Below are 21,641 nucleotides of genomic sequence, written 5' to 3'. Positions count from 1 at the left end.
ACATTTTTTCCTAACTCATTAGCCTCCTTTTCTGTGTTCTTTTTATACTATATTCTGGTTCAAGTGTTTTCTGTCCTGGAAAGATTCAAGACAACACTAAGAACAAGCTCCCTTCTTTCTACGTTGTTGAACCAGTGGTTTCAAGATGGGGAGAGTTAAAAATGAATATGATGTAACACACAAAAATTACAAGTAACAGGACTTCTTGGGAGGAGAGAAGCAAGATGGCGGAGTAGAAGGATGCTCGTGGCTCACCCTCTCCCACAAATACACCAAAACTCACATCTGCGGACCCACTCAGCCAACCAGAGCACCTGCTTAACTCCAACAGAACATCACCCTCTTCGAAAGACAATGACGCCAAAAACCTGGTAGGAGAAAAGGAAAAAAGACAGAAGAAAAAGCAGAACAGTGCAGGACCGGTCCCGTGGGGAGGGAGCAGCAAAGGAGGAATAGCGCTCATTTGCTGAATCTCCTCCTCTCCAGCGGAGAGGCCAGCGGGACAGAGGGGGAGCCTCCAAGGCTCACATATGCCCTGAACACCCCTTGACTGACAGAACTAAGTTAAATGGGTACAAAGGGTCCCCGTGACACCCAGCCCGAGACGCGAGCCAGCTGCTGGGGCTGGGCCAGGCTGCCTGAGCCGGGTGGAGGATGGACACGGCTGTGCTTAGGCACCCCCAAGGGACTGCAGGGGGCTGTGTGCCGTGGCTGGGAGGGGATACGGAGCAGAACCACCTCAGTCCCCCATAAATTGTGAAAAAAGCAAAGCAACACAGCTGGTGTGCCCTGGGGGGAGGGGCACAGTAGCCTTTGTCTCCTCAGACCCACCCGCCACTACTGGCACTTCTTGCGAGAACCGAGGCGGATGCAGCCACAGCCGCCACCTCCTCCTGTGCGAGCGCCTGGGCAGGGGTGGGGCCTGAATCCACACCTGGAGCTCCTCAACCTCCTAGGCAGGACTGAGACTTGTTTACAGCCCAAGGCAGATAGGAACTTTCTACCCCGGCACCTCAGAGAACTCGTGCCACCAAGACAAACAAGGAGTTGAGATTTGGCACAGAGCAGGGGTGGGGCTGTTCCACCGTCTTCCCTGAGCCCGCGTACGGAGCGCCGACCCAGGGTGGAGCGGGCAGCTGCACAGAGCAGCAGAGCGACTGGCCCCGGGAGAGGGTGGGCGGCCACCCACCTTGCCGGCAGGAACGCAGCACCTGACTGCGGTGCTGGGAGGGGGTGCTATCTGACCACCTGCCTCACCCGAGCACAGTATCTGACTGCAGCATCAGGAGGGGGAGTGATCCACCCACTCACCAGCCACAGTGCCAGAGAGGTATGAGCAATATGAAGAAGCAGAGGAACCACTCCCAATTAAAAGATCAAGAGAAATCCCCTGAAAGCACGATCAAAGAAACAGACATTGATGGCCTACTAGATCAAGATTTCAAAAAAGGAGCGATCAAAGTACTGAAGGAACTAGAAGAAATAGTGTTTAGAGATATAAAATATGTCAAAAATGAAATAGAAGCTATAAAGAAGAACCAAGTAGAATTAGTAAACTCATTTGCTGAGATGAGAGCTGACCTAAAGGCTGTACAAAGCAGGCCAGATAATGCAGAGGAACGAATAAGTGACCTAGAAGACAGGACAACAGAAAGCACCCAATCAGAACAGCTGAGAGAAAAACAAATAAAAAACAATGAAAACAATATAAGGGACCTATGGGATAACATAAAACATGCCAATCTACACATAATAGGGGTTTCAGAAGGGGAAGAAAGAACAAAGGGGATTGAAAGGTATTTGAAGAAATCATGACTGAAAACTTCCCAAACTTAAGGAATCAGATATCCAAGTACAGGAGGCTCAGAGGGTCCCAAACAGGAAGAACCCAAACAGACCCACATCAAGACATATCATAATCAAGATGGCCAGAGTCAAGAATAAAGAAATGATTCTAAAGGCAGCAAGAGAAAAACAAAGGGTGAGTTACAAGGGAACCCCCATAAGGCTCTCAGCTGATTTCTCTACACAAACACTACAGGCCAGAAGGGATGGCAAGATATATTCAAAGTCCTGAATGGAAAAAAGATGCAGCCTAGGATACTCTATCCAGCAAGGCTTTCCTTTAGAATAGAAGGAGAGATAAAGAACTTCACAGACAAGCAAAAATTAAAAGAGTTTAGCAACACTAAACCCATGCTAAAAGAAATACTGACAGATCTACTCTAAATAGGAAAGAAGCAGGATGCAACAAAAATGAGAAACACATAACTGGAAAGGTGATAACTACCATGAATTCCAAATAGGATAAACACAAAACTGTAAAAGAAGGCATCTAAATCATTAAGAGTGGGAGAGGGAAGCAAGGAAAGCCACTGTGGAAAACAGTATGGAGATTCCTCAAAAGACTAGGAATAGACTTACCGTGCGACCAAGGAATCCCACTCCTGGGCATATATCCAGAAGAAACCCTACTTCAAAAAGACACCTGCAGCCCCATGTTCATAGCAGCACTGTTTACAATAGCCAAGACATGGAAACAGCCTAAATGTCCATCAACAGATGACTAGATAAAGAAAAGGTAGTATATTTATACAATGGAATACTATTCAGCCACAAAAACTGGCAACATAATGCCATTTGCAGCAACATGATGTTCCCGGAGAATGTCATTCTAACAGAAGTAAGCCAGAAAGAGAAAGAAAAATACCATATGTGATCATTCATATGTGGAATCTAAAAAAAAAAAAAAAAAACCATAAATACAAAACAGAAACAGACTCATAGACATAGAATACAAACTTGTGGTTGCCAAGGGGGCAGGTAGTGGGAAGGGATAGACTGGGATTTTAAAATGTAGAATACATAAACAAGATTATACTGTATAGCACAGGGAAATATATATAAGATCTTGTGGTAGCTCACAGCAAAAAAAAAGTGACAATGAATATATGTTTGTTCATATATAACTGAAAAATTGTGCTCTACACTGGAATTTGACACAGCATTGTAAAATGACTATTACTCAATAAAAAAATGTTTAAAAAAAAGGACTTCTTGGGAAATTCGTGATGGACTATCAGTGCAATTATGATGATTTCAAAGTCCTTATTCACTCCTTCATTTAGAAATATCTGGTTCCTTGTGCCATACACTGTACTAATACCGCACTGGGGAAGGGGATGTGGAGATAAGATGTAGCTCTTGCTTTCCTGCATTCTACACACAGAAGTTGTAGTAGTCATATTTACAGAAGTTATTTGAACTAGATCTGGTTCTTTTTGTCTCATTTATAACAGACTCTTGAAGTCTGGAAAATAGTTAAGCTAAAGCCTCTTTTGGATAAATTTAAGGCAGTCGCTGAAGTCTGTTCCTTAACAGCCTTTGCAATCACCCTCACCTGCAGCCTTCCTGAAGCTATGGTGCATCCTAATTTAAACTGGATGAGTCAAATTGTTAATCCTGAGAAATTTCAACCATTTTCTTGGCTTTCTTACTTGAGGGCTAAATCTGAGAAATGCAGGAAGAGAGACTGTAAAAGTCTACCATCTCCAGGCCAGATAAACCTGTCCTTGAGCTCTAGAGTGAATACAAGTAAAGCTCCAGCTGGAACTGTCAGTCAGCCAACCTGAATGCATCCACACCTGATCTCCCCCATCTCCTCTTCTAGCTTTCATTCCAGAATTTACTTTTTCACTTTCCATTTATTACCCTACCCACGTCAAAATCTACCGTCCTTTAAAGTTCCGACCATTTTGTTAAAACTTCTCTTGTCAAATCCAGTTTTCAGTCCATTCGCTTCGGTCACCCTGTACTACATCGGCCCCCTGAGGAGCACTGCACCTTGCATGTTACTCCTCTTTTGGCTTCCTTGATGCTCTACTGCATTCTCCTATCTCTGACCGGTTCCCCTCAGTCTCCACAACCTTTTAAATAAAGGCATTTCCACAGGCTTCTGTTAGATATTTTCTTCTTACCTACGAACGTTCTCACCAGTCCCAGGCTCCAACCATCATCTTGCTGCAGCTAACTCTGAAAATTTTATCTGCCAGGGAGCTATCTGGGTATCTTCCAGGTTCAGGTACTTCTTTTTCCTGGCCTAGATTATTGCAATTCCTTTCCTCTCTTTCACCTTTTTCCCTCCTGCCACAGTTACTACTGAATAGAGCATTCACTATCCTGTGACTCTCAAACATCTTTAATGACTCCGTGTTGCTGTAAGAAGAAAGTTCAAACTCCTCATTATGACATTTTCAATTCTCACTTCCTGCTCTCTTCTCTCTCTGCACATGTACCATATACAAGTTTTATGCTTTAGTCGTATCTTTGCACCAATTAGCCTAGTATATTTCACATATCTTGCATTTGTTCCTGTTTACAATTTACCTGCATCTAAGTACCCTTCTTCTCCATCCTGATTTGTCCAAATCTCATCTTTTAAGCTCAAGGATTATATCTTCATTAAAAATAGTTAAAGAGGCCATCACTCCTCTAAATTCATGTAGTACATTATTTCTCTACTGGGTAACTACTACGTTATGTCCTGAGTTTGATTTTTTTTTTTCTGCAAACATTTGTCTTTCCTACTAGACAGAAAGCATTTTTATGGGTAGGGACTTCAGTTTTACTTTGTACCCTCCCCAACCCCCAACACAATGCTTGTTCAAAATCGGAGCTCAATCAGTGCAAGTAAGCAGGCTAGGCACCCAGTACCCCCAGTGTCCAGTGCTCATTAACACTCAGTAAAAATATGTCTAATTGATAATTGAATGGATGGGTAGATGAACAAATGAATTTTGGTTCTCAATTATCTTAAATAAGCTTTGGCTAGGCCAGGCTTCTTAGACAATTTCAGTTCAAATTTGTCTTTCCCTCCTCTTTTTTCCCAATTACAAAAAAACATTTTAACTATTACAATATTTCTAACATAATTCTAATCTCCAGTCTATGGGTCACCTATTCCAAATTCAATATACTGTGATATAGTAAAGCATTTGAATACTTTTTGAAAATGTTATGATTTGTACTTCAAGTTTGTTAAAATTTTGAAGAGGACCAACGAATGACTAATAAAGCCAGGAGTACAAACAGGGTCAACTAAGGACTAAAGGCAATAGAAAAAATATATACCTTATTTCCTCCCCCGTCTCTCAAATTTTGATATATATAAAGAAATAGTAGAGAGCACCATTGATAAAATTGAGAACATACTGTCTTTTTAAAAGAGAAAGGGAATACGAAAGCACACAGAAGAACTGTGAGCCCAGAAGAATTACCAGGAACTAGCATAGTAGATGTGAGTTCTGGAGTTTCCAAGAAATCCACGTTGCTTCTTTGGAATGTCTTGCTGTAATTCGTCTGAAGGTGGCTGTGTAAAAAAGTAGAGGTGAAGGCTTTACAATTTTTTGCAATCTTCTTAAGCAGAGTGTAATTAAGTTCAAATTCAGTCAAGGTGGCAGGGTTTTGGATTCAGTGCCTGAATAAAGGCTCCTTTTCATGGTTATTTCACCTTAAAAAAGACTCAGGAGTAATTTAACAACTGTCATCATAAATTTTTTTATGAAGTTTTTTTAAATAGGAGAGCATTAATTCTCTACAGAAGATAAAAACAAAAGGAGATAATTACAATTGCAGAAAAAGTTTAAACAGAAGAATATCCTGGCTGTCAGGATGTTTGAAGAATAGGACAGCTAAGAAGAGGAACTCTAGATTTTCCATCACTAGAGAATAAAAAGAAAAAAAATCATCTAAAATACAGGCCTGGAAGGACAAAGTAAATTTCCTTTAAAGATCCCTTTTGTGCCTGAAATTCTGTTGCTGTCATTATGCATTATATCAAAAGCACTTAAAATAGCCACAGAAATAAAACTTTTAAGGTGAAATATGTGTCAACTAAGTTACCAGGTATTAGTTCCATTACCATAATTTAACACCCAGAATTTGGACTTATTGGAGATCTATGATCTCTGTGCCATTTAAAGCCAACTAGAACTATTCATAGAATCTCAGAATAGCAAATATTTCCTTCATCCTATTTTTCTACTTATATATTTGTTACTAGTGATTATTTTAATTTCAAAGAAGTTGATTTTTTAAAATTTTATCGAGGAACAACTGACAAATATATATATATATATATATATATATATATATATGTTCAAAGTAGAGTGATGACAAGAGAAATTGATTTTTTTTAATCTTTTCCAAACAATGTCGTTTCCCTTTTATTGGCAGTAAAGACATTTCAAAAAGCTGCTAAGCAGTGATGATCTTAACCATTATATATAGTGTTATTGTAAAATAAAAACCACAGAGCTTATGAAAAATTAGGAAGTAAAAATTTTTCCATCCTTCCTTTTCTGCATCCTTTGTCTCCCAGCCCTGTACACTTTGGACACTTGTGATCTGTATCTAAATCTGTTTGCCTGAAACCATATGGTAACACTTAGAGTGGGATCATTATCAAAAGTGTTTGTGCTTCAGAAGGAAAGTGGTTTCTAATCCATGAAGAGTGGGAGTTAAGAAAATGACCAAATGGGACAGTGTTTAAGGTGAGATAAACGGAATGGAGTTTTTTCTACACGTCCTAAAATTATATCATGTATATTGCTACCTCCCTGGCTAAAAGAAAAAGAACAAAAAGCTGTTCATAACTTACCTATTCCACACACTACTATTCTCCCAGAACTCATAAATCATGTAGCGAGATTCATTTGAAAGCTTCTGTATAGAAATACTGAAATGGAAAACAAAAGGCAAAATTAACCATGGGAAATGAAATACAAGAAGTAAATGAATATTTCTAATCATCTCTATTGTGGTTTGAAATAATCTTCTTCATTAGTATAGGAAAAACATATGGTTCCCACATGAAAACCAACGTTTTGTCAAGAATTGATTAGTATGTCTGGTTTGGCATCATAAAGATTGTATCAGTATTATAAATATCACAAAAATAACTTTTAAAAAATTCATTCATATATCCTTTCATTCAAGATGTGTTGAGTTCTGTTTTTGCCGGAGTTCAGAGAAATGTGAGTGCATTCCACCTTCTTTGCCCTCAAACGTAGCTCTTTGGATCAGTCCCATCAACCTCCAAGGGTCTTGAGAAATTCTTGCCCTTACCCTCTACCTCTGGATTGACAGCTTTTGTTTGGGGTCCTGCTGCAAGCTGTTCGAGTCACCTGGACCACACGGCTGCTGAACATCTAACTCCTGGTTTGCCAGTGCCCGACGTTGGTCCTTCTTTCTCTTTTAACACTCATACCTCTCAACTCTCTCTGTGTCCAGATCAAGTCTGAGTCCATATTCTGGCCACAGTTTTTTTTTTTAAATTGCTTTTCCAATTTAGGGAAAGACGAATTTTTTCCTTCCAGCCTTTTAGACTAGCCTGACAGTGGCTATGTTTTGGAGGAGTGAAGAGAGGGTGGGTGGTTGAAAAGACAAGTTGAATTGAAGACTGGATTTAATCCCATAGCAATGATGGGATACTAAGGGTGTTTAAAGCAGGGAGCATCTCATGATTAAAGCTGGATTTTAAAAGAGCCCTCCGATGGCAGTGTCAGTAGCCAATGGAGAACAGTTATACAAACAGGAAGAAAAGCTGGAAAGGTAGTGAAATTAGCTTCGGTGAGAGATGACGAAGCTCCAAATCAAGGTCAAAAGAAAGGAAGAGTGGATGGACTCATACACTTAAGGGAAGAGTAAGAGACAAATATAAAGATGCCTTTAAAAAATTAATTCCACAAGTCCGGTTTGTTCACCTAATGTTTCACAATATATTTAGATTACAGATCAAAGTGGAAAGTTAGAAAAACAATACGGGTATTGATTTAATAGAGAGCAAAGAACATACCAGTGAAACAGCCAAGTTCAGTGCAGATTTAGGGTTTACCTAAGTGTGACCAGCAGGTGGTGGTAACTACACAGAAGTGTTAATACTTATTTTTTTTTTAGCTCTTTGCCTGTGAAGAGTTTGGTGTTTTTCATCAAGCTTAGGTCAATTAAGGTGTGATGGAGCAAATACTATTACTAGCCAATTTCAGATTTTCTGGGGGAATGGTTTATACCATAATCAAAGGAATTTAATATAAAGTGAAATCAGAAAATTTCTAATCCCAGGAGTTCATAGATGGGCTTTGCCCGGGGGTGGGGGGGGGGCAGGGTGGGGAGTGTTCCTTGAAATCCCAGAAACGAGCAGCAAGTCAGTGTGCATAGGTACCTTTTCCTGGGAAGGGAGTCTGCAGTCCTCATCACAGTCTTAAAGGGTCTGTAATCTCTTAAGTGCAATCTGACAATGTAATGGACAAATTTCAGCCCATGACTATTTTTTTTTAGAATAAAGTTTAAAACACTCAGCCTAGCATTTCCAGCTCTTTATGAACTGCCTCCTACAAACTAATTCATTTGTATTACTTATTACATTAAAAAAAATCTCTTATCCTGCTATCTCAACCTTCCTTTTCCAGACTAGCCACAAGAAATTCACAAAAGTTTAGCCTGATGCTCAAGTTCTGAAGGACCGAGGAAGCTATCACAGTGATAAGGTGGTGGTTTGGTATGGCTACACAGACCTGCCTTCATCTACCACGCATTAGAGCTTTGTCACCTTGGACCCTCTGCCTAACCTTTTTCCTCACCTATAAAAATGGCGATAATAATAGTAGTAGGAGGATTAACTAAGATGTTACACGTAGGATGCTTTGCCCAATACTTGGTATTGTGTGTGTGTTTAACTGTTGACTTAATAGCAAAAAAGAAAGCAGCACTTCCATTGGGTAAGTAGTTATGAAAGCTAAGCCTTAATGGTGTCCAAGTGGAGAAGCATGACAGAAATAAAAGGAGCAGAAGGAGAAAGAAACTGCGGGAAAAAGACATATCTTTGAAAACAAAGAGAAGCAGCAAGCCGATAGTAATGATGATAACCATTATTACATTCATTTACATCCTAATAACAATGGTGATGGCTGCTAAGATGAATCGCTCTGTTCCAGGCCCTGGTCTAAGCATTTCCCATGGAGTAAGTCATTTTATTTCCTCTGGGGGTCATATGGCAGATACTGTCTGTTGCCTCCCCAACTATGCAGCTGTTGCCTCCCTCTTTCTCACTGAACCCCGCCATTGTTCAGTTTGCCATATACCCTATGTACCAACCAGCACTGGGCTGAGACAGTCCTCACAACCCCCTCTCTGCTGGATGTCTGTTTCCTAACCCTCCCTGGTGCTGGGAATGGCCATGTGACTTGAGCTGGGCCAATGAAATGCCAAGGGAAGTGTGCTGAGAAGCAAGGACCTCTGGGAACCTTTGCATCCTTAGGCTCAGATGTGAGAGGACGGCTTGCTGGGGGTGCCCCCTTCTGCTCCTCCCTGACTGTAGGCCGCCTGGTCAAGAGCCAAGTGGCAGAGGTGAAAGAAAGAACAGTGCAGATTTTGACTCAGGGCTGCGAGTGAAAATGCTAACCGGAATTGCTCTCCAGCCTGGGTGCTTTCAATTAAGGGCAAACCTGACCAATACACAGCAGTGACGTTTAAAGACATTGCTATTTGAGACTGTGCACTACAGATAATAATACATATGCAATGATTACCCTGAGACAGTGAGAAAAGGTGACGAAATTTTTAGAAATTTCAGTCACTAGTATTTCCGTTAAAAAGGCTTAGGACTTGAATGATTGGCCTTCAATTATTTACAAACTTAGAATTACATGACCCACCTCTGGGCTGTCGCTGTGTGACTCTATGAACCTTAAACGCCCTCGGTCTTCCTCCTCAGTGTATTCACACTTCCTGCAGCACTCAGAACTCATGGCTAAAGCAAGACGTCTCAGGACTTCTTTGGCTGAGCCGTCCCGGGATACAGTCGCTAAAAGCTTCATCCCTGAGCTCCAGTAGACCTTCAGCATTCCCAGGAGCCAGGAAGTGTCAGTGAAACAGCTTCCAGGGGACAAGGATGTGGTTCCCGAACAGCTGGGGTTGAAGATCTTACCTAAAGCCACTTGGCTTATAAGGGAAAGGACCCCCTCTTCCTCTTGGCTTCCTCTGTTCCCCACGCGTCCTGCCTTAGCTCACAGAGCCTAAACCCCGGCGTAAAAGGCACAGCAGAAGGGATAGTCCCCACACTTCTCCACCAAGCTCCAGCCACTCATTTGTTTAATCCATATAAAAATGCTGATAAATTAATGGTTCAGTGTGCCACAGGGTACCGTTAGTTCTTACGAGCATTTCTTTGGCCAACGTACAACTCCCAGGGTTGATTCTTACAATGTGATTCCACATTCATGTTCTGTAGGCCCTGGACATGGAGGTTAGAACAAGTACAAATTCTAGAGTTTGGTAGCTGAGAGTGATTCAGAAAGCATTTTATTCTACTTAACAGCTGAGAACTTTTGGGCCGAGAACATGGCTGTAATTGCTCATGAATGAGTATCCGGCTTTCCCAACCGGATTCTAAGATCCTTAGAAGAAGAAACTATTCTCATCTTGTCTGGAGTCAAGCATGTTCTGAGAATACACTGTGTACATCACATATACTCAGTAGGCATCTTCCCATGCCAAATGCAGGGATTAATAAGCCTTCATGACTACAAAATGTGCAAAAAGGGTAATCAAACAATGTGTGCATGTGTGTTGCACATGCGTCACACAATTGCTCTGTTTGGGTTTTTCACTAACATCTCATTTCAAAATTCAGCCGACTGACTGACAAAAGCCCCGTCAGCCCCCCAAACCCCTGAGTCTCCTAGTCAAATACCTGGAGGGCACAAGCCTCACTAATTCAGTGGCTTGAATTTAAGAAAGTAAGATCTTGTCATTGGAACAGAAAGGATCTTGGGATCTTGTCTATTCTTCACCTGGGTAACCACAGAAAGCCCAGGGAACTCTGATTCAAGGGTGACCGAATATGGGCAAGAAAGATTAATTGTGGGTTCTGGAGTCAGACAAACTCGGGCAAGTTGTTTAACCCGTCTGAGCCTATTTCCCCCTGAGCTAGATGGAATACACATCTCAGGCGACTGCAGTGAAGACTAAACGAGAAAATGAATACAGAATGCCTAATCTCATAAATCCTCAATTTCTACTTTATTTTATGGCAGCATTTCCTCTCGATGGTGAGGCTGAGCCAAACACTGTGGGAGAAGGAGAAACTGCAAAACTCTGGTAATTCACAGACCTTTGTTTTATCAGCCAAGCCTCTGGCAATCAGGCTGAGTGCATTAGAGCCTGACGGAGGGCAGGAGTGGCCCATTTTAGGGTTCATGAATTAACGCAGATAGAAAATTGTATTTGACTAACTAGTACAACTGAATTTAGACAGACACACCGGCGTGACATGTATTCCACAGTTTTCCATTTGTGTGTGGTGATTCTCTGATGCTTATTTCATCTGATAAAGTCTACTTTTTGATAATTTCAGTGAAAGAAAGCTGAGAAGATCAGCAATAAGAAGTGAGTGGAGAGCTGTTAAGAAACAAACCAGTCTTGCAAAAGGAAAAGGAGAGTCTTAGAGTCTCGATTTATCTTAACAGGAAAAGGATGCTCTCCTTCCCTCTACTTCACTGCTGAGGCTGAGGGAGCAATTTTTCATGCTCACTGGGAGAACAGACTTTGCAGCAGGCAACACACACCTACCTCCTCTCTTTCCCACAGCCTGTTTCCCTCACCCTGGGGCACTCTTCGACGCTTTAGGTCATTTTCCCAAACACACATTAAAGCAGTATTTCTGAACCTTAAAAAAGTAATCAAACCTTGTATCATTTTTGTAAGTGTAAAATATCTACTGTGTCCCTGGAAACTGATGCACCAAACCGGACTTTATTTTCTTTCTAGCTTCACTAACCAAAAAAGAGTTTACTGAGCTCTACTTTCCGCAGTTTCCACTGTGGACCGTGTGTAGATAGACGTTCTTTTCTTGCATTTCCCCAAAACTCCATTTTATTTTTAAATGAGTAGGCTTTTTAAAACTACATATACTCTCACTTTGGCAGATCACTTTTAAATCACTGAAATGAAAGGACTAAAATGGGGTTTTGATTTGTGCCCTTCTGAGCCGATTGTAAGTATAGTTGCAACAACAAAAACTAGTCCCAGTTACAAAGGTGCTCCTGGGAAGATGGTGAGCTGGATGACCTTCATGGCGCCGAGCAAGCCCTCTTCTGCTCCAGAAAGGCGTCAGCCAGCCAGACAATGAGGGAGCAGCAGTGAGCGCAGTGGTAACCCCAGCTCACGCTCCCTGGCCCTGCACGGATGGGAGGCACTCTGCTGAGCACCCAGTTGACCCTCACAACCACTTTATGAAGAAACTGAGGCTTAGAGCCAGTAAGGATCTTTCCCCAAACCACAAAGTTAGTATGACCCCATTTTTTTTTAATTGAGTTACAGTCAGTTTACATGTTGTGTCAATTTCTGGTGTACAGCACAACACTTCAGTCATACATGAATATATATATATATTCATTTTCATATTCTTTTCCACCATGAGCTACTTCAAGATATTAAATATGTTTCTCTGTTATACAGTATAAACTTGTTTATTTTATATATACCTGTCAGTATCTGCAAATCTTGAACTTCCAGTTTATCCCTTCCCACCCCTCTCTCCCCTGGCAACCACAAGTCTGTATTCTATGTCTGTGAGTCTGTTTCTATTTTATATATAAGTTCATTTGTCTTTTATTTTTTTAAGATTCCACATATGAGTGATATCATATGGTATTTTTCTTTCCCTTTCTGGCTTACTTCACTTAAAGTGACATTCTCCAGGGATATCCATGTTGCTGCAAATGGCATTATGTTGTCATTTTTATGGCTGAGTAGTATTCCATTATATAAATATACCACAACTTCTTTATCCAGTCATCTGTTGATGGGCATTTAGGCTGTTTCCATGTCTTGGCTATTGTAAATAGTGCTCCTATGAACATCAGGGTGCAGGAGTCATTTTGAAGTAGGGTTTCTTCTCGATATAAGCCCAGGAGTGAATCTGGGTCATATGGTAAGTCTACTTTTTAGCTTTTGAGGAATCTCCATCCTGTTTTCCACAGTGGCTGCACCAAACTGCATTCCCACCAATAGTGTAGGAGGGTTCCCTTTTCTCCACAGCCTCTCCAGCATTTATCATTTGTGGACTTTTGAATGATGGCCATTCTGACTGGTGTGAGGTGATACCTCATTGTAGTTTTGATTTGCATTTCTCTGATAATTAGTGATATCGAGCATGTTTTCATGTGCCTATTGGCTATTTGTATGTCTTCCTTGGAGAATTGCTTGTTTAGGTCTTCTGCCCATTTTTGGATTGGGTTGTTTGTTTTTTTCTTATTAAGTCATATGAGCTGTTTATATATGTATGATCCCATGTTTAATTCCAGAGCCAGACGTCTTACCTGGGGAACTATTCTTCCCAGAGTGTGGATAAAATACAAGTAGTAAGTACTGGGAGGAACACCAAAGCACTCAGGGACAAAAAGTACGTGCTTCTGGGTGCACCCACACGTGTGCACAGGTGTGCTAAAAAGTTTTCCCAGAGCAACATTCTAAGAGCATTATGATATGCAATTTAACAAGCTCTCAAGGTGGGGGTAGAATGGGTTGTGGCAGTTTTCCAGGAGCACGTGACTTTTGGCTTTGGCCTTGAGGTACAGCATGAGCTGGGAGAGGCCTGCAACTGGATACACACTTCTGGGAAGGAGCGTGGCCAGATCTAAGGCACAGGGGTAAGAATTAATAGATTATGCTGGAAAGGCAACATGCAGCTGGGCACGGCTGAGGCCGAGGACTCAGGTGAGGGAGAAAAAATGGTAGCGATGCTGTGGATTTCGGAGGTCTCTTGGTGACACAACTGTAGGGTCAGGATAAACATCTAGCATTTGATAAGATACTCATTACATAGTTACTGCAATTTTCTGATTAAGAGAATTCCAAGATAATCGTTTCTGAAAAATTATCATTCTAATGCTTGTTTATTGGACCACCTGGAGATGAGGAAGAGTTAGTATATTTTAGCAGCCTGAGATAATAGAAGCCTGTGCTGGGGTGGCCACAGAAAAATAAAAATTGTTTTAATGACAAAGTCCTGCAATCAAGACTTCAGAGATGGTGCCACTTCATAAGGAATGGCTGAGACGGTGGTTATTAGGCCACAGCGCATGCTCCCAAGGGAGCAATCAGAGCTAACGCACTGGAGTTGGGCCCTCATATGCCACAGATGATTTTAAACCAGAGTGTGAGCCTGCCTGCGTGTAAAAGAGGGGATTACAGTCGATTTGAAACTCCTCTTCTCAACTCGTTCTCTCCATTTCACTTCCCTCGGAGCCCCTGATGCGCACATCCACACAGAGCCCAAGTATAAGAGAACACAGCCTGGTGAACTCTGCAGAGTGCATCGTCACCCAGAGGCTGGAAGGACCCGCACCGCCCTCACCTAAGGCGCAGGCGCACTTACCGCAAGCATCCGCTCTGGGAGGAAGCGCTCTCCACGTAGTGTTTCAGAGCAAGCTGGAACTCTTCCAAGTCCTCTTCTATCACAGACATCTGACGCTGCACCAGCATGATGTGCTGCAGAGCAAGGGGCGGGGGTTACTGCGCTGGCTGTCGGGGGGCCTCCCCAAGCCGAGCCCCTGCTGCGCATCCCATCCCTCCGCGCAAATCCAACAATTCTCATCCAAAATACGACCAGAAGGCATGACTAGTCCAAGTAGTAACACTGAATAAAAGCTGTAGTATAGGCAGGGTGTTTTCTTGCCTCTAATACAAATGCTAAAGAAAGTGTCCTTCACGACGACGTGTCCCTTGTAAAAGCCGTGGTTCTCCTTCAGAATCACGGGGCTTTTCAATTGCATTTATAGCAGAATCTCTGAGAGTGGGTCCAGGCCCTCATACTTATAAAAACGTCTCCAAATGACTCTAATGTGCAGCCAAGGTTGGGACTCACTGGCCTAGAGTCACTTACCAAATTTTAAGAAGTCCTACTGTACACAGAGCACAGCTCCACCTTCTCCTTGGAGATTTTGTAATAGTAGACATATTATAAATATCACTACAAACAAACAAATTTTTTAAATGATGTGTTCATTGATGCATTTCCAAAGGTACATTAACCACTGCAGGGTTCTCAAGTATTAACCACCTACAGTTAAGTCCCACTCAAAATCTAATGGCATTAGATGGAGCCTGTGTTTAATGGATCACGTTGGGTTGGATGCCGACAAATGTTCCCACAGCTAATTACTAAGTGCTGGATTCTAAGATACAGTGATGCATTAAGATAGAATTCTTACCCTCCTAGGTTTTAGTAAAGAAAATCAAGTCCTGAAAACTACGTTTAAGGAGTAATTTTAGATATGACCCATTAAACTTACTGTTTGTAAACTGGTCAGAATTCTACTAAAATTCTGACCAACTGTATTGCCAAATAAATCTTGATCCTAGTCTTAAAATCCTTTGACTGTTTAAGCCTTAAATTAATACCTGGGCCCCCAACTCACATGAGCAGGCAGTGGGCTGTGAACACTGCATAACCCCAGGAAGGGTGCTATTCCCAGTGGGCCCTTTCAGGTGTGGTCATGGAGGATGACAGACCAAGAAAAAACTCTTAAAAGAAAAAGAACGGACAACAGAGTTCCTCCCAGCATGGAGACCCAGTGTTTAATAATGGAACGTCCTTCATTGACAACTACTTACTTTCCCAGCATGAATTCATTGTTGAAACTAACCAGTGAACGCTGTGTATTTCCTATTCATCTGCTTTCTGACCGGCAGTGTTTATGGCATTTATCCTGACCGAGTTTTATCACTGTATATTTTATTTGTGTGGGTGCAGCAGGAAGAGTCTGACCTCAAGGGGCTGCATCCTGACCTTGCAGAGAAGACCAGACATCATCCAGGGGCCCTGGAAATTGAGCTAGCAGCAGTCACTGGAGGAGAGCTTGGGCTGTCTCCCTTGTGAAGGGAGTGTATTCTATGTATGTGGGAAAAAAGATACACATGAAAAATGAAAAAAGAATGCAAAAAAAAAAAAAGGATGATCAGAAGGTAGCCTGTGGCAGAGACTAAAAGCTGCTCATCAAAAATCCGTTTCTTTCTTCTCTCTAGGTGCACAGTTAGACTGCATACCCTGTCAACCCTTGTAGGCAGACGCAGCCCACTGACGAGCTCTCACTGGTAGCATGTGAGCAGAAGTGCTGTGTACCACTTTTGAGCCAAGACTTGCAAGAAGACTTTGAGACCCCTCCCACATCTCTCTTTCCCTTTCCTGTTAGTAGGATGAAGACCTGCCTCAGGAATGGCAGAGCCACAGATGGGAGAAGCCCGTGTCCCTGAATCATTGTGCGGACTGTCTACTTGGGAAACTTTTATTGCATTGGAATCAGTCCACATCCTGGATCTATTTGTTTCCATAGCCTAGGCCCCTAAATGAGCTCAGTAATTTTAATTTGGCTTTGCTTCCCTTCAGGATCAAGGATCAAAGTCTACAGCCACCTCCCAAGGTTGTGTAATGAACAGTCCCCTCTATCTGACGCTCCCAGGACCTGGTTTTAATTTCAGTAATGTCAGTAACTAAGAGTTAATCTCTACCAAAATAATAGCAGACATGTCCCTTTGACAAAAATCTGCAGGGACATCTTGATCGGGTGTTTGTGATAAACAGTGACTCCCACAATGCTCACGAGCTTTCCTAATGAGACATATACATATACCCGCCTGCTCCACCATGACTATTTCAGTCTGAAGACAGTTCTCATGTGACCCAGTGAGGTAGGTTGTAAACATGACCAGAATCCTTCACCGCTTCCTGAACCCATGCCCTTTGAAATGTGACTTCTCAGTTATGCATCAAGACAAAGATTCTGCTTCCCCTTCCCTTGGATCTGGGCTGGCCTTCTAACTTGCTTTGGCCAACAGAATGACACTATGGTGGTTTCAGGTTTAGGCCCCAAGAGGCCTTTTGAGTTTCCACTCTCTCTCCTGGATCCCTCAGACTGTCATGGGGTCAGCAAACATTTTTTTATGTGAAGGGCCAGATCACAATGATTTTAGGCTTTGAAGGCTACGTGGTTCCTACTCAACTCTTCTGTTTTATTGTGAGAGCAGCCACAGACAGTAAGTAAATAAATGGGTGTGGCTCTAGTCCAATAAACTTTATATATACAAAACAGGCAGTGGGCTGTATTTTTGCCAAACCCCATGCTGGAGGATTAAGGTCCCACAAGCAAAGCAGAGTCAGTGGAAGCATCCTGTCTGAGGCCCTGGCCATGTGAGAAAGCCCAGCCAAGAACAGTGAAACTGGCATACGGCTGATTACAGGTGCTCAAAGGGGGACGGCTGAGACCGTGAGAACCACCACAGTGATCTCACCCTGAACTGCCTACTTGTGAATTGAGATTCAACCCACTCAGTTTGGGTGGTCTCCTATATAGATTCATTCACTCATATACATGGATGTGAATATGATTGGAAAAATTAAATTTACTTTGCAACTCAGACAAGACAGGTCTTTCTCTCTTTTCCTCAGACATTTGTACAAAGAAATCAATTTATGAAGAGCCCCAGACAATCTCCCTACATTTTATGACTATCGTGACAAGTGAGCTTTTTTGAATCTTGGGTAATTTAAGGTAGACTTTCTGAGGTCCAAAGAAAACCCTAAATTTTGCTATGCTGGCCAGGCCAAGTTGTGGGATGCGGAGTATGGGAGAGGTGGAGAAGGAGTTCTAATGTCTTCATGATATTTCTACATGTTTCTTGTTTAAAATATACAGCCTGGAATCCTTACTGAAATCTGAGATCCTGTGGTGTAAACAACCAGCCCAGAACTCTCTTTCAGGCTGTATTTTTGTTTCTCTGCTTTAGAAGGGATTAGTGTTGTCTTTATAATTTACCTTGTAGAGATGTTGTTACAATGGAATTATGGTGGAATATTTGGCATCTTGGGGGCTGAAAAGTGCTATCTAATTACGAAAGGTTAATCTAGGTTTACTGAATAGTGTTTGCCATGATATTAGGTTATAGTTGCATGTGCTTCTGATTTCTTGGGTATTTTTATTTTAAGGAAAAAACTGGACACAAAGAGATGTTCTGAACACAAATAATTTGTTTTGTGTTATTCTGGCTCTATTACTACATTTACAGTTGTGTTCAAGCCTTCCTCAGAAACATCAGAACGTTGTGTGCTCTGCTGAATCTCTTAACAGCTATTGCAAAGCAAGACTGTGTTTTGAAAGTCTCTGACATATTAGTTGGCAATAGCCTCCAAACACATTGAAGTGCAGAGCAGAACCGATTTACTCACAAAACATTACTCACAGTTTTGATGAGGATGGAGAAGCAAAAAAAAACCAAAAAAACAAAAAAACAGATTTGTAAACTTCTATTGTATGATAAGTGCTTCTAGTGTTATGTAGGCAACAGTAATGTGCTCGAGAAAGATTAGGGTCTTTGAAAAGAACCAGAATGTGATCAAACTTGGTTTAAAATTATGTTGACTTGCGGTAGCGCACAGTGAAAAAGAATGTGACAATGAATGTATGTATGTTCGTGTATAACTGAAAACTTGTGCTCTACACTGAAATTTGACACAATATTGTAAAATAACTACAACTCAATTAAAAAAAAGATACTGACTTTTTAAATAAAAACTCCTTTTGCATGTAGAAAATATCTGGAAAATGATCATTTTTTTCCCCTGATAAGTCATTTGAGAAGAAATACCACGAACAGCACACGACTACACCAGGCATAAAGGATCTGGGTGGATCAATACACCTGTCCAGATCCAGGACGTGTGTTCATCTGGCTGAAGAAACTCCCCTCAAAAATCATAGTAATCTTTCAGTGATTCATACCTGCTGCTTAGTACTTGACAGCTGGAAGATAATAAATTATCCCCAAATTTTCAATGAGTCATAAAGCCAAGGTCTTGGACTTTAGATGTAGGTTTATTCCTCATGTGCGTTTATTCCCTGTTTTATTATAGCAAGAATAAAATAGTAAACTTCTAAGGTTGCTATCTGTGTGGCAGGCTTGGTACAAATCGTTTGGAGTATTTTAACATTCCTATGGAGCAGCTGCTATTCTTTCAGTGCAAAGTGAGAACAGTTCAATGTTACACGAGATGTGTAAGTATTATTTACATACCTATTTATATACTTACTTTAAAAAAATTTAACCTTGAATAATATGTCATTCTAGCAGCATTTTCTGGCCTCGGAGATTAGGCCGTGTTCTCTTGCCATGCAGATCTTTACCTTCCTGCAATAATCCTCATTATAGTTTATCGTAGAGCCTTATTTAACTGCCTGTATTTCCTTTCGGTCTGTCTTCTGGTCTGTACTAGTCACCAGTTTAACTCTACACCCTCCCTCAGGGCCCAGCACACAGTTGGTGAGCAAGTTATTTGGGGAACGAACAAGTGCAGGATGCTTCTGCTTTTAGCCACTGACTACTCTTAAGATTCCTTTGATAAGTTTTATTTATACACGATCCATCCAGAAAAGGATTTCAGGTAGCCCTGGAAACTCTAGAGCACTGTTGGGTGCCCTTTAATCCATCTCCATCATCTTGCCCTCTTCTCTTTTTTCTCTCTCCTTTAAGCACAAGAGGTATAAATGTGAAAGAACTCGCATCACGTTTACGAGCTATGTGGCCCTGAATAAGTTACTTAACCTTTCTCAAGTCTTCTGCTACATAAAACTGGAGCAGTGGGGCTTGTATCACAGAGCTTTGAGGAGGATCAAATGGAATAGAGTATGGTATGCAAAGATCTTGCCCATGATAGATAATAAATGTTACTTCTGGGCTGAGGAAAAAATGGACTTAAAAGAAGAAATTACATGCTATACTCATCATTATATTATGGCCCGTGTCCCAGAAAACGAGTATGGCAGCTAGCAGGGCCCAAACTTTTGCTGTGTGCTTAAAAAAGCCTACCAGATAATCTGCTCTGCCCCAGTGGTAGGAAGTCTCATGAAACCATCATCCATTAGCTCATAACCTCACTAGCAAAAAGCAACTCCACTCTAGTGCCCAGAAGTGCACCAAACACTGCAGTTGGAGTGTTACAGTGTGGTGGGGAGTGTGGGTCTGGCACAAAACTTCTGGGGTTCAGCTGTGCTGTTTAAACCTTGCTGCACCTTAGTTTCTTCATCTGTAAAATGGGGCTGATACCAGCACCACCTCATACGGCTGTTGTGGGGATTAAGTGAGCACATACGTGTGGGTTTAACACCACACTTGCACATAGCAAAGGCTCAGTAGAGCTTAACTTTTAAAAAACCAAGTATATAATAAAAATGTATTCTTTGCTTTCTGGTGTGGGATTTTTTTTTTTTTTGAAGTTCTCATGCATTTTGAAAAGGAAAAATACCTGTCCAGTCAATGAATTCTAAAACTGGTTTCCTTCACCAGGAAAAATCCCTGAACTCACGGTAACATAACTGTGAGGGCTAGCTGTGAAGTAACACGAAAAACCGTTTTTGTCATTCTGAACATAGAGGTTTCATAGGAATTGATAGTGATGAATATACTACCACTAATGAAAAATACAACTTTTGATGACAAATATCTTACGGGTATTTCTGAAAAAACAAACCAGTTCAGACTACTACTATGTGTGTATTCCCAAAGAGCATGATTCTTTTCCTTTTACGTAAGGTTAAGAATAAAGAATAGTCTTTCCTGATTTTAAATAATACTGATTACCGAACCACTCTGCCCAGCCCTTCTTCCCTAAAGTACTTCCATGCACTACTGAGCTGGCAGTGCTGTGTGGGCTGAGGGATCTTTTAAAATTGACATTGGCCTGTCTCTGCTGTCAGGGACCAGAGAATGGGGCAGTCTGCCACCTTTCAGAAACAATCCTTAGAAACTTTCCTCCTTCATAGCTAGCGAGAGAGAACAGTCTCACATTAAAAAATTACTGAAGAACAGACAATAGTCTCTCCCAACATTAGAAAAGGTCTGTTCCTTTGCCTTGACCGCAGTGCAGTTTCCTCTCCATGCAAACCTAAGAGGCAGTCCAGGTGCAAGACCGCAAGGTCGCAGCCCTGTGCTCGTGGGACTGTGCACAGGCCTGCTGCTCCTGCTGCCTGTGCTCAACACCCCTCTCCTCTCGCCTTCCCGCCCAAATCTGCCGCTTTGAAGTTCTGGGTTCCGGATGGATTAACACAGACAGACCACATCCCTTTCTCTGAATGACTGAACATGTAGTGAAAATACCGCTTTTATCTAGGGAATCTGTCTGTCATCTATAGGATTCTAATCACAAGTCACTATTAAACTTTTCTGGGAAACCTCCAAAGCTCCCTCTCTGAAAGCTCCCTTTGATGAGTTTGGACAGATGAACAGGAGGCGACATGCAGGTGAGTCTCACCTCCTGTCACACAGGCAGTGCCTGTGGACTAAGACTGGTATGGGGATGAAAGGTGTCTCCTATCCTTGTTTCATGCAAATGTGACTGATCCTACAAGATCCATACTGTATATATTTAAGGGATTAAGAAAAAAGTGATATTCTGTAGGTACCCAAGATTTTAAAATCCAAATTGCCACTGAATGTAAATGCAAACAGCCGATTTCCCAAAGCAGAATGCGTTATATTTGCCTCACAATAAAGAAAAATAATAAGGCATGGTATGTGTTGCTTTTCAATTA

The 21,641-nt window shown here is 41.7% G+C and overlaps 1 protein-coding gene across 1 annotated transcript in view; it reads right to left on the bottom strand.

Annotated features, from left to right (window-relative positions):
• The window catches only part of NECAB1 (N-terminal EF-hand calcium binding protein 1), a 234,460-nt gene that overhangs the window by 10,319 nt on the left and 202,500 nt on the right, over window positions 1–21,641 (bottom strand). The window contains exons 10-12 of the mRNA XM_010968406.3: window positions 14,438–14,550; window positions 6,659–6,736; window positions 5,277–5,368 (exon numbers count right to left, since the gene is read on the bottom strand). Coding sequence (XP_010966708.1) covers window positions 5,277–5,368; window positions 6,659–6,736; window positions 14,438–14,550 — 283 coding nt within the window. The remainder of the gene's footprint in view (window positions 1–5,276; window positions 5,369–6,658; window positions 6,737–14,437; window positions 14,551–21,641) is intronic.

Source organism: Camelus bactrianus, chromosome 25 (genome assembly GCF_048773025.1).
Source record: "Camelus bactrianus isolate YW-2024 breed Bactrian camel chromosome 25, ASM4877302v1, whole genome shotgun sequence".
Taxonomy (NCBI): domain Eukaryota; kingdom Metazoa; phylum Chordata; class Mammalia; order Artiodactyla; family Camelidae; genus Camelus; species Camelus bactrianus.
Note: the sequence above shows the minus strand (reverse complement) of the source record. Positions and strands in the feature narration are given on the sequence as shown.